The sequence below is a fragment of the Acomys minous genome, assembly GCF_964271855.1.
Source record: "Acomys minous genome assembly, chromosome: 4".
Taxonomy (NCBI): Eukaryota; Metazoa; Chordata; class Mammalia; order Rodentia; family Muridae; genus Acomys; species Acomys minous.
Genome location: NC_140486.1, coordinates 30,261,085 through 30,274,731, shown reverse-complemented (window position 1 = coordinate 30,274,731; position 13,647 = coordinate 30,261,085). Strand labels below are relative to the sequence as shown.

At 42.7% G+C, this 13,647-nt stretch overlaps 1 protein-coding gene across 4 annotated transcripts in view; it reads left to right on the top strand.

Annotated features, from left to right (window-relative positions):
- MEGF10 (multiple EGF like domains 10) overlaps positions 1-13,647 on the top strand; it is a 148,595-nt gene that overhangs the window by 81,191 nt on the left and 53,757 nt on the right. For all 4 annotated transcript variants that reach the window (XM_084779269.1, XM_084779271.1, XM_084779270.1 and 1 more), the window contains exons 6-7: positions 10,885-11,131; positions 12,889-13,009. In XM_084779269.1, the coding sequence (XP_084635395.1) occupies positions 10,885-11,131; positions 12,889-13,009 (368 nt within the window). The remainder of the gene's footprint in view (positions 1-10,884; positions 11,132-12,888; positions 13,010-13,647) is intronic.

The following is a 13,647-nucleotide window of genomic DNA, read 5'->3' as shown; positions in this document are numbered from 1 at the left end:
CTCTCCTGTCAACACGGCTCGCCAGGGTGTTCCTGATACAGAGGCCCCAGAGTGCTGTTTATTTTTTAATTTATTGCCTTGTTTGCTTGTTTGCTTTTCATTATTCCCAACCACTGATAAAGGTCACCTGTACAAGACGAGTGCACATCTGGTTTGTCCCATTTGGGACACAGTAAGACCACTACAGATGCTTGCATTTACTTGCATTCATATGAAATGGCTGGAAGACAAGGCTGGGCTGTCCTGCTGTTTACCTCAGCTCCCCATGATTTATTAAATTATTTAAAAACTGTATGCAATATCCATTAGCCCGCAAATCTTGTCGGCTTAGCTCCAAAACCTAACGTTCGTTCTGTTTCTGCTGCTGTTCATCCACCGTGCATCATCACCATGCATGGCTGACTGAAGTAGTGTCCTTGCTGGCCTCCTTACTTCTCCCTCAGGCCTAGTAAGAATCAATTCTCTGTCTTGAGACCACAGTGACCTTATAAAAATGTGCTTCAGAGCAGGCTCCTGCCATACCCAAACTCAGTGCTTCTCGGTATAATTCAAATAAACTCTGCGAACCACCAAGCCTTCATGATCCGCACTATTTCCCAACTTCCCGCCGGTATATAGTATCCAAGGTTTCGCACTGCTCAGCCTTCCTCCCAGTTCCTGAACACACTGCTTTCCTCCCCGTGTTTGCGTTTGCTGTCGCCTCCGTCTGGAAAACTCAGCCTGGAGACTTTCGGGGATGACGTCGCTAATTCAAAGAGCATCTTCTATTGCTACCACATTTCCTTTTCAACCTTTGGTTAGAAAAAGGTGCTTTCTGAAAACATCTGCTTTGTTTACCTGTTTGTAGTTGTTTGGTCTGTGTTTCCTTCAAGGATGTAAGGCCCATGACAAAAAACAACTTGGGTTTAGAAAAACAGAAAACAAAAGAACAGGGGTTTTGTCTGTTTAATTCACTGTTGTCTAGCTTCGTTCTGGGCATGCTGTAATGATCAGTAAATATTTTGTAGATGGGAAGGATGAAGGTAGAAATGTGCCAGGAGCAATAGTGGATAGAAAGCTGAGGTGTTAGAGGTAGTACTCGGTGTCTTTCCACACACTTTCAACTTAGTAGAAGAACAGAAGGCCATGGACCAACAAGGCATCTTCAAGGAGTCAACAAAAAGTGGGCAAAGGCCTGCCAGAGATAGAGCATAGCCTGGAGCCATTCATTCTGCTGCCATAGAGGATGCAGATTCATCTTCGGGATTCACTGTGGTGGTGTGCAGTGTAGATTCTCTCATCCTCAGAGACTTGGCAAAGGATTCTGCCTATAAACTGGTAGCTGAAGTGAAGCTGTAGAAGTCAGTCTGGGAGTGATGTCTTCTCCAGACAGAGGTACACTGTAAGCTTGATGCACTGTAAGCACCAAGGGTTCCTGATGAGGGGGCGTGGCTTCTGAGCAATGGGCCTATGATTCAGAAACTTGCCTAAGTCAGCCTTTATGTGAATAGAGACCGTTCTAATAATTCCCCCTCTTAAAGCTATGTGTGATCCTCCTCATGAGGGAGATTCCATAAGGTGATAGAATTTAGCTGTTAATGTGTATCCAAATGGCGTACAAATAGCAAGAAATTAGGCAAAGAAATTTAGACTACAAATTATTCCAAAGCATAGAGCAATGAATAGAATTTCATTAACCATTTTAGACTCTCCTTTTATCAAATAAATAGCAGGAAATAACTTAGTCGGTTTTATTTATTTTTTAAACATTTAGATAGGGAGCGGAAGTATTAGTTCACACATCTTTGTAATTTCCTTCATTCCAATGTATAAGGAGCATTTTCTGACGACAGTAATGTGGGCAATGTCTGTTCTGCTTTGAGTAAAGTGACATCGTACACTGGATGGCACTGGGGGTTCAATTGTTGCTTCCTCTTATTGTCTAGCTACTGATGAATCAGGTAGATCCACACATTTTCACACATATGTTGTAAGTCAGCTTTAATAATGTGTTCTGTATTATTTTACAACATAGTGGATTTGCTGACTAAAACTAATATCCTGTTTGTCAAATAATTGTTTAAATACTCAAAAAAAGGTCTGAAAGCAAAAATTAAAAAGTAATCAATTCTTTCTTTTCCGATAGGAAAAAAAAAACCCCTCTTTTCATTTATAAAGAACCTAGTTGATTTCAGAGTTTGAACATCTGTGACTGTGCCAGGAGCAAATTAGCGACACTTAGGATCGGTAAAACTAACGAGGATAGGAAATTACAAGATGAGAATATTTATCTTACTTGGAGAGATTATTCTAGTAGGTTATGCAATAGACTTTATAAGAACATAGTTCTTGGCTGATAAGCAAATAGTTTTAACTGAAGATCCTGTCAAGTCTGAGGCATAGCCACTCATTATTGCTACATAAAACTAACGAAGGCAACAGCAAAGAAGTCATATTTTAAGGTTCTGCTAATTCCTCTGGTAGTCAGAAAATGTTTTCTTGAGGAAACAACATTAAAATGCTTAAGTCCTTCAGTCAGTATGGAGGGTCTAGGCCTCGTTTTCTTACTGTGGGGTTTTAGACAAATCTTTAAGGCCTCTGCTGTTTTAGCCTCATAGGAAAACAAAGAGGGTATTTGCTTGTACAGCGGTGGGGCCTGCGCATTTAACCCTTCAATCTCATCCTCAAGTCTCCCCTCTTCTGTTGGCGCTTCCTTGCCTTTCCTTCTCTGCATCGACCAAGGACACCATGAAAAGAAGTGCAATGGAAGCAGGTCTTCTCTCCAGGGCCTGCAGTCTTGAACCACAAGCATATCCATTCACCCATCACCAATCTCTGTGGTCCAGCCTCTTCTAAGTTGCAGCGGATTTTAGCTGTGGGTTTTGTCGTAGGAGTAAGTCGCTTGTGCTCAATAACCAGAACTTGGTAGCCACCAAGATACCTTACATCATCTCAATAAAAGAGTACATGAGTGTATAACACGTCTAATCCCCTCCAACTGTCACACTACACACACACACACACACACACACACACACACACACACACACACACACACACACACCACACATTTATATTCTTGAGAATTCCCTGCTCTGTGGATATAGCCATCAAGTTTTCACACAGAGACACTAGCATTTGTATTTATATGCATTAAAGGGTAAACATTCCATGCCCTTTCTTTCTGGTTTGTGGTGTGAGGTAACCCCACAGTGAAGTTGCAAGATCACAGCTTAACCTTTAGCAAACATCTTTAAGAGGAATGAAGACCCTTTCTCAGCCAGGGAGTAAAATTAATCTGAGATGCACTGGGTGGCTGTCCACGCTGATGGCTGGCATTCTGTCAGCCCTTGGAGAGTTTTTTTTGACATGTGAAGGGCACAGGGTTCATTACTTTCAGGGGACCTGGAAAATACAGTTTTATTGTTCTTTTTCATGGATGGAGACGCTTTACAAAGTTGCTTTATTTTTAAAGCCACTTGATGTTTTGAATGAGGATCTTTTCTTCTCCGTTAACAAAGGGAACGATGCACTGCAGTCATGTTAGCCTGAAGCAGGAGGAGTGAAATCACAGGGAGATGAAAGCCTAGGACAGAGGAGACTTAAGAAGAAAGGGTGTGTGTCCCAGCCAGAGCTGGGGTGTGTTTTTCTATCCTTTGAGACAGTGGGAAATGATTTTTGTCTCTTCTGGAACCATAATTTCTTGAAAGTGACTTATTTGTACTTTGTCTCTGTGTTAGAAGATGGGGGCCGTGGTGAGTTTTTTTCCCCACTAACTTCACTTCACAAAGTTTTCTCATCTTTAAACTCATCCTCAGCCAATCCTCATGCAAAACTGTTTAAGTCACGGGCCTGAGCTGTGCCTTAATAGGCACTTGACATTTCCATGCTAAGGGTCCTTAGAGCCTCCTTACTTCAAGCAGCAATCCTGGTGTGGCTGGTTTTGTAGCACAAGCTGGCATCGTTCAGCAAGGTGAGCTGGAGAGCTAAGTGTCAGTGTGGCCTCACCCCTGCTCGCTCCCTACTACAAGTGTGTGGTAGAAAAGTGTCTCCAAGGCTGTGGATCCCAGACAGTCCCATGATTAGATCCCAAGGCTGGGTTGTGGTTTTCTACCCTTCAAGACAGTAGGAAAGTATTCTTGTCTCCTCTGATGCCATAGTTTCTTGAAAGTGGCTTATTTGTACTTTGCTTCTATGTTAAAAGATGGGACTGGTAGTTTATTTGTATTACTTTGTTATTATTCTAATAATAATCATTTTAATCACAATTTATTATTATTATTTTAATAAATAAGATTTAAAAAACAATCCTGGCCTAGGGATGAGGAAATAGGCCAATTGGTAAAGTGTTCGCCTTGCCAGCATAAGGAATTAAACTCAGTGCTCCTATACATTATAGGAACCAAGCATGAAGGTGTGTGGCTGTCATCCCAGTGCTGGGGAGGTGGAGTCAGCTAGATCCAAAAGCTCACTAAGTAGCCTGCTAGCCCATTTAATAAGTTCCAGACCAGTAAGAAACCCTGTCTCAAAATGATGATGATGACGATGACGACAAAGATGAAGATGAAAACAACAACAGCAACAACAATAATAATTGCACCTGAGAAATAACACCTACAATTATCCTCTGGCCTCCATACACATGTGCACATGCACGCACACACGCGCACACAGACACACACACACACATACACACACACACACACACACACACACATATATTCAGGTTGGCTCAGTTTATTTAGGGTTGTTGGCTGTAGTACAGACACACAGAACTGGAGGCTCTGCCAGAGTATAAATCCTAGCCAACTTCCCAAGAGAAGGCCCTTATACTTAACAAAACCTCTTCAAAAATTCTTGTGCAATCTTAGCTGGCGAACCAGGGTCATAGATAAATAAGCTAAGTCAAGTTAGTAGTACTATCTGGTAGAGGTTGATTTGATGAGATTGTCTAGGTTTTATTTATGTTGACCCATTTCTTTATGCTGGCATGGAGATTGTTATGGGATTTGCCTGTGTCTTTTATTTATAGAACCCATGTATGAGCTTATATTGTTGGATACACAATCACCAACTAAGAAATGTCTAAATCTAGGGGGTTTTGGTTTTTACTTTTTCACTATTTCTTCTTTGTCAGTTTCATACATGTATATAATGACTTTTAGTTACATCAGCCCCATCGTCTCTTTCACTCTGAGACAAACCCCTTTTCTCAACAAATCTTCCTCCTCTCATGTCTTCTTTTTGCACGGGATGCACCTTGTTTAATTTAGGATTGTTCATAGTGGTATGTGTGTGTGTGGGGGGGGAGTCATTGGAGAATGAACAAGTTATCAGTGGCTGTGCAAGTGAAGAAAATGCACCCCTTGCCCATCCGTTAACTGCCAATGGCCCATCTATGTATTCTAGATATCTATGATGTGTGTTCAAGGCAGGAGTTATGTAAGTAACCACAGCTATAATGAGTTCATTATGGATGTGAAAAGTATGGCATGTCCAGAAAAACATTTTTTTGCTGTATATCTTCCCTGCCTTTGACCCTTTGTGTGATGCTCTCAGAGCCTTTGGGGAGATGAAAAGATGTCCCATGGAGGGACAGGTCTCCTATCAGTCATGAGCCTCTGCATTAGCTTCTACCCACGTCATTAAGAGGCTTTCCTGATGACAGGTGAGGACAGAATTAACCAATGGCTATAAACAGGAGTGATTAGAAGGCAGTTTGAAGACTTCTGTAGGAAGATGAACTTGATGGTAAACATCATCTAAGGACAAAATGACTTCATCCTGTTCTCCCTGTCCCCAGCACAAGGAATCCTGGGATCAGACAATGCTTTAATGTCCTTATTCCTTCTGCAGAGAGCGCCTCAATTGGGCATTTATGTTTGCCTCAAATTCTTTTACTGTCTTTTATCTACATGAAGACAAGAGATTCAGTGTAGCATTTCTGTTCATTCACAGACATTTTATAATGTCTGCCTTTTTTTTTTTAAATACACAAGAGACTATGTACGTGGTAGGATAGTATATCCTAAAACACGGTGTATTTTTGCTTGCTTTTCTCTTACTGCCAAGAAGACATGTATTAGAAAAATGTAGGCAACCTAGATAAACCAAACAAATACAGGAAAACCTGTGCATAGTCTCAGGTCCTAGGGCTGCCCACTGGCCACATGTTATTCTGGGGTCCACTGCCTTCTCTGGCTCTCCTGCTTTCCTCTGCCCTCCATTTCCCAGATATTACATCCAGCCAAATTCTTCCACTGATACTTTGCAATTTAAACTTAAATTAATGGCAGTTTCATCTAGTTCATTGCTAAAATTGGATCACATGATTTATACTGTTTTTAATCTACTTTTTATAATTATGATACTGGCAAGATTCTAGTTCATTAACTATTCTCTATATCATTTTTAATTGTGCACAGTGTTCTGAAGTATAATTACACCCATTTTTTCGCCAGTCTCCTGTTACTGGAAAATTAGATTATTTCCATTATTTTTATTATTGTAGAGAGTGCTGAGATAAATATCGTTATATGTTGGGAAGAGTAAAGTGTAGTGATTTAGGGCATGGGTTCTGGGGATAAGTGGCCTGTGCTCAATGCCTCGTGGCCCTGTGACCATGAACAAGCCGCCAGGATCCCAACTTGCTCATCTATGAACTATGGAGAAGAGAGGTGCTTACTCCTCAGAATCGCTGAGTTAATCCATCTCATGTCTGCAGAGACTGTGGACACACTTCAGAGTACTGATTAGACCTTTCCCAAACTGTGTGATCAGACACTCTGCATCAACATGTGGAGCATCTCTGCTTCTTTTCTCAGCAATGTCAGCTCACCCTAGAAGTAGTAAGAACCAGCGGAGGAAGCTGGCCTTTGTCCTGTAAGCTGCACAACTCATTGGGAGGTATTTAAGAGTGGATGTGTTGACAAAGATGGTAAGAAAACTTCGAAAGCAAGTCATGTTTGAATTCTCCCTGGGCTTTCTGAGCTCTGGTCGCTCTCTGTGATGGCCTGACTGTGGACTTGTGTATGTAGGTTCTGCCCTCATCCTTAGCTCATGTTGACACAGTGCTCACACTGTGGGGTCTGTGTATCAGTGGCTTTGTAGGAAAATACAGCCCAAGGCAGAGAGACTGTAGCATCAAAGCGTGCTCCAGTGCTTAGACATAGCCAGGAAATTAACCATGTCGGCAGGAGGATATTTCTTTGAAAGCCTGCAGCTCTTTTTCCCCTATGGTGATATTAGCGATTTCTATTATAAACTCATTTAAATTATATGGGGATGTTTTAAGGTTTTCCTTCTTCCCCTGCCCCCACCCTATTTTTGGCCAAATCCCAGGAAATTAGAGCTGGTGTCTGCCTGCCTGCTTCTCTGAGAAAATGTTGAATGGGATGGAGGAAGGCTCATGGAAAAAAAGAGGTGGATCCTGTTTCCTCAATAGCTCTTCTTCATTTTTCCACGGTCATGGTTTTATGAAATACATTCTGTGATGCACATGTGTGTAGCCCAGCTCTTACCAGTGTCACAGTGGGAAAAAAACGGCCCCACAATCACTCATCACAGGCTTTAAAAATATTTGTAAATACAACCACGCTATCGTATCAAGGTAATTTCATAAGCTAAAATTGTCTTTTGTGTCTGTCAGCCCATTTTCCTTTGAGCGTGAGAGGAGACAGATGTTTGACTCAGTTCCCTGAGGCTCCCACAACTTGGGGATGTTATGGACACGCTAGAGAGGATTTAGCAAAGGAGAAAATGCAAACAACGTTCTGGAGAATTGGTATGAGGATTTGAGCTGCAGCATGTGATTCACTAAAGAACTGGGTTAAGACACTAGGTTGGGAAAGTGCTTGCTATACAAGCGTGGGGACATGATTTCGGATCCCTAGTCCCATATAAGAAGACAATTAGAGCCGTTCATGCTTGTGTTCCTAAGGCTGGGGTCACAGAGATAGGGGCCCTGGGGGGCCCTTTGGCCAGTCAGTCTTGTCAGTCTTTGCACTCCAGGTTCAGGGAGAGATCCTGTCTCAAAATTGAAGGTAGTACAGTAAAGATACCCATGTCAACCTCCAAGCCCCACATTCACAGATATGTGTGCTCCTACCCATAGAACACCAAACACAGTCAAGGCTGCCTTCCTGTGCCAAGACTAAGATCATTTATAACAGGATAAGAGTCAACTAGACTGGCTTTTTTGGGATTAAGGCAAGGGAATGGATTTTTTAAAAAGTTTTTATTATAATTTATTCAGATTACATCCTGATTGTTATCCCCTAGCTTGTACCTTCCCATTCCCACCCTCCTTCCCTCTTCCACTCCATTCCCCTCCCCTAGACCTCTGAGAAGGGGACCTCCTCCCTGACCATATGACCACAGCCTATCAGGTCTCATCTGGATGACCTGCTTCCTCTTCCTCTCTAGGCACACTGGGCTTCCCCACCAGGGGAAGTGATCAAATTGGGGCCACCAGAGTTTATGTCAGAGCAGTCCTGCTCTCTCCACAACTGTGGATAATGAACTGTCCATTGGCTAGATCTGAACAGGGGGTCTAAGTTTACTGTATGAATTGTCCTTGGTTGGTGCAACAGTTTGTGCAGACGCCCCGGGATCCAGGTCCACAGGCTTTGATGGTCTCTCCTTGTAGTACTGGCATAGAAATAGACTAGTTGATCAATGGAATGGCATTGAAGACCCAGAAATAAGCCCACATATTTATGGACACTTGATTTTTGACAAAGAAGCCAAACCCATACAATGGAAAAAAAGATAGCATCTTCACCAAATGGTGCTGGTCTAACTGGATGTGTACATGTAGAAAAATGCAAATACATCCATATTTATCATGCTGTACAAAACTAAAGTCCAAGTGGATTAGAGGAATGGATTTTTAAAAGGTTGGTGGATTTGTCTTCGGTAGAATAAGGATTTCCCTTACTAATGATGATTATGAAACAGGGAAGAGCTACATAGGACCACAGAACTTACTTTGGAAGACTTGAAAAACAGGATACTTTTGTCTCCACCTAAGAGAAGCAAGAGGAGAAAGCGTCATGCATACATGATTTTGAAATAGTATGACTTTCTTTTAAAGTTAAAAGTAACAATTTAAAAAATTCAGTGTCCTAAGCTACATGCAACAAAAGAAAGAACTAATATGAATAATAATTAGATTTGGATCTCATTTTAGAGTAACCTAATCTTATTTTGTGAAAGAAGATTGTGCGTTCGCAGGTAATTGCTTTCTTCATCTGCCTTACGTTCAATAATTCTCGCTCATTGTTTTTAATTCTGTTAAAGTGTGTTTATTAAAATACTAATGAGACCAAAGCCATGCTGATTAAAAATGGAATTATTCATTTAAACCTTTTGCTATTATGAAAACTGTGGTAGATTTCACAGCTGGAAGATGGTGCCTAGCTTCCAGTGAGTTGTGTTGCCACGTGCTCAGAACTATTGTTTTCATCACAATATTATTCCAAGTTCTGATGAACTTACAGTTTTTATTCACAAAGACAGTTCACCCTAAGAGTCCTCGATGGGTTGCATACTCCCTGGTGACAGTTACAATAGCTAATAGTAAATGAACATTGTTGGGTGTGTTTGTGTCTCTCGTGGGTCTCAGGGTGATCGGGGTTGAGGCTGCTTCCCTGCACTGACCTGTTCTCCCGCTCACTGATGTCTACCTAGCAGCCATCTTTCTTATTCAAAGCCGCACTTTGAATACGTTGTTCGATTTCTATTTTTTTTTCCTTTTGTATGGTTTCTTTTGCCTATCTTTGTGTTTGCTGTCTGTTTTCAGTTTTAGGTTGGATGTGCTTTTTAAACAGGCCACTATTTTTATTCGGATTTTTCTTTGGGAGGTTCCCTGGCCTTACCCAGTGACATAAATTTTGACTGGTATCTTGCAAAACCAGGCTACAGAAGGGGCCAGCCAGATCCTTAGCAGCTGTGCTTTTTGTTTCTTTTCCTGTCCCCCGCCCCCAGCCTTCACCGTCTCTTTGCTTACCCTGGTCAGTCCCGTTGCTGCCTGATTATTATTATTTTTTTAACATCACGGGTGGCGCCATCTTTCCGTGCTTAAAATCCTTCCGCTGCAGTCCCTTGAATAAAAGATGTCCAAGTCTCAGCAAACTTGTGCTCAAACTCATTCCCAGCTTCCCTCCCAGCCTCTTTTTCCTGCTGCTTCCTTTACAACTTTCACTAGCCTGTTCATTATCGGCCACACCAAACTCCATACTCTGGCTGTAGGAAACAGGAAGAGAGAAGCCATGGAGTTGGAAAATAATACGGTAATGCTTAAGCAGTGGGATGATGCCATGCATGGTGCGTGGTTGGCACATGGTACCCGAGTACCAGCTCGTACATCGCTGCTGTTGCTGCTGGAGCCTGCTCAGCTCACGGATTGTAGTGAGAGCCTGGCATGGTGGCACCGGCCTTTAGTTTCCAGCATTCAGAGAGGCAGAGGCAGATGGATCGATGTGATTTTTGAGGCCAGCCTGGTCTACAAAGCAAGTCCGGGACAGCCAAGGCTACACAGAGAAACCCTGTTTTGAAAAACAAACAAACAAGAATGGTGATGAGCCTGGGGCGGGGTGCTTGCCTAGCGTTTGGGAAGCTCTGAGTTCAGTCCTCAGCTGGTGTGGTGGCTCACACCTAAAATTTCAGCATTCAGAAGGCGGAGTCAGGAGAATCAGAAGTTCAAGGACAGTCTCTGTTACATAGCTAGTTTGAAACTGAAGCTGTCCTTGGATACAAAAAAGTTTATCTTAAAAACAAAAACAAGATAACAGTGGCGATACCACAACGAAGGCATACGGTTCTCACAAAGATGGGAGCGGGGCCCAAAGTTAAGACAGGTGAAGACGCTCACACTCTGATGCCCTCCTCTTTTTTTCATCTTAGCTTGCGACGGCGATCACTGGGGGCCTCACTGCAGCAGCCGATGTCAGTGCAAAAACAGAGCTTTGTGCAACCCCATCACCGGGGCTTGCCACTGCGCTGCGGGCTACCGGGGATGGCGCTGTGAGGACCGTTGTGAACAGGGCACCTATGGTAACGACTGTCACCAAAGATGCCAGTGTCAGAATGGAGCAACGTGCGACCACATCACTGGGGAATGCCGTTGTTCACCGGGATACACTGGAGCCTTGTAAGTTGATGCGCTGTGGAGTATCAGCAAAGATACTATGTGCCTCAATTTCTATTGCTGCCTCAATAGCCACAGCTGGGTCTACAGTTCAGGTACTGCAGGGATGGAAGGACCAGCTGTGATGGCCGCTAGGGTCTCCTGCTGCTTGACTTTTGAAAGCGAGAGCTCAGCCAAGGACCAGCCCTCAGGCTCATCGGATGGTATGCAAATGAGGAGGATACTTGGGATTATTCGGGCAAGTATGAGTTTGTACTGAAAATGTCTCACACATCACTATCTGTGTGGTTCTGCTTTTGTGGCAATTAGCTTGTGTATATCCAGGTGGGTCCAGAGCCAAAGAAAGAAGCCTGAAATGTTATCACAGAATGAAAGACAACAATGGTGCTCATGGTTACATGTTTTTCTTTATGAGGATAAAAGTGCACATATCACATCTACTAGGATGAGTTGTTGTTGTTGTTATTGTTGTTGTTGTTATTGTTGTAGAACACTGAAGTAGCTCCTTAAACTCCATGACTTTATTTTGGGAAGGGCATTCTTTGGTTTGCTTCTGTTAACAGAATTTATAAAAGGCAGACTTTAGAAAGAAAGCAAGAAATAGAAAATTTTCATTGCCTTACTGGGAAAATTATAGTCGTAAATCACAGAACTAATAGTAGAGGCTGTGTAGCTGATTAGGTAAATGTGTCCCCCTGACAGTGCTAATGTCTGTAAAGTAGAGTTAAAGGAAAAAACACAAAACAAAACAAAAAATAGATGATTATCTCAAACTGCTTAATTGGTTAATATCACTTTTATTGGCTTTTATCAAGGCCAGCACTAAGTAGGGCTGTGGAGAACTTAAAGGCATTCCATCAGAGCAAATCCAAGGGTGGTTTAGTGGGGCGGGTCGAAGGGCAGCAGGGTTAAAGGACGGGGCCTTGCCGTTCAGGAGGAGATGCTGGAAAGTGTTGTGAATAAGCACACAAAGGGAACTGGTGAACATTTGGATCTTCTTTCATGTTAGAACAAACTTCCAAAGGAAAGCAGATTTCACTACAGCTCAAGAGCTTTGTAAGACTTCCCTGGAAAGCTGCTGTCACCAGCGTGCGGACCCTTTTCTTCCTGGAGCTGCTGAATAGGAGGCATTTTCCTTTACTTGGAAGCACCCCTTATCCAGAACCGGGTGGATGGTTGGCTTGGTGGGAGTTCATGCTGTGCCAGCCTAAGGGTCTGAGTTGGGGTGTCTAGCACCCACATAAAAAGCCAGGTGTGGTGTTTGGTGCCTGTAACCCTAATGCTGGGAATAAAGAGAGAGAAGACACAGAGGTTGCCTAGGGCTTGCTGGACACCGGCTGAGCTACAGCCATTGCATGCCAAGTTCAGTGAGAGATCCTGTCTAAGGGAATAAGGTAGAACAGGTACATCCTCCTCTGGCCTCCTCATACATGCATATGAGCAAACACACACACACACACACACACACACACACACACACACACATACACACACACACACATACACACACACACACACACACACACAGAGAGAGAGAGAGAGAGAGAGAGAGAGAGAGAGAGAGAGAGAGAGAGAGGCCCAGTGGCCATCAAAACACTTCCAGTCACTGTGATTAATGTTTTGAATTTTGATTAAATTAATAACTATTGAATGAGAAAAGGCTGTATATTTCAGGGTTCTGGGTGGTTTTGTGTCTGTGGATCTGTGAACTGTGTACCCAAATAAATAACAGCATCTTTTGTTTCATTTAAATTCCTCAGTTGTGAGGATCTTTGTCCTCCTGGCAAACATGGTCCACAGTGTGAGCAGAGATGTCCCTGCCAAAATGGAGGCGTGTGCCACCATGTGACTGGAGAGTGCTCATGCCCTTCTGGATGGATGGTAAGTGTCCCTTCTACCCCTAACGATCACAGATTCCAGGACACACAAGTGCATGTCATATGGAGACTGTAGCACAGAAGCAAGTAGCAGTGGTGGCAATGACTTCCACACTGGAGATGTGCAGCCATTTAAAAACAAATCCCTCAGTCCAGAAAATCAGGAGACAACTTCATCCTGCACTTGTCCATTAGTGTATTAAGAGCAAAGAAAAAAAAAAAAAAAGAGAAGCAGATGTTAGATCTCCCACAGGACAACCGATAAACACTGAAACCATTTATCAACTGTCTCCACAATTCTATCCATGGGTTGGTACTGTCTATGATAACGTCCTTTTTAACAGGATGTGTCACATGAAAATATTAGCCTGTCATATACATCTGAAGACACATTGGAGTAAATCGAGCAGACTGAGAATCGTGGAACTTTCCAGAGACTGGAAGAGTAAGCCAGACTAAACGAAGCTTCCCAGATTTTGACCATAATGCTTTTATTTATGTAGTATTCCTATAGTCTTACTGTTGTGTGGGATACACAGTGTTGAAGCATTACTAATTGTGCTTGGGAAGCCAGGAAACAGTATTAGTCTTGCCACTCTGAGTTGGTTTATGTCTCCTTGAAGAAAACAATGTCTTACAAGA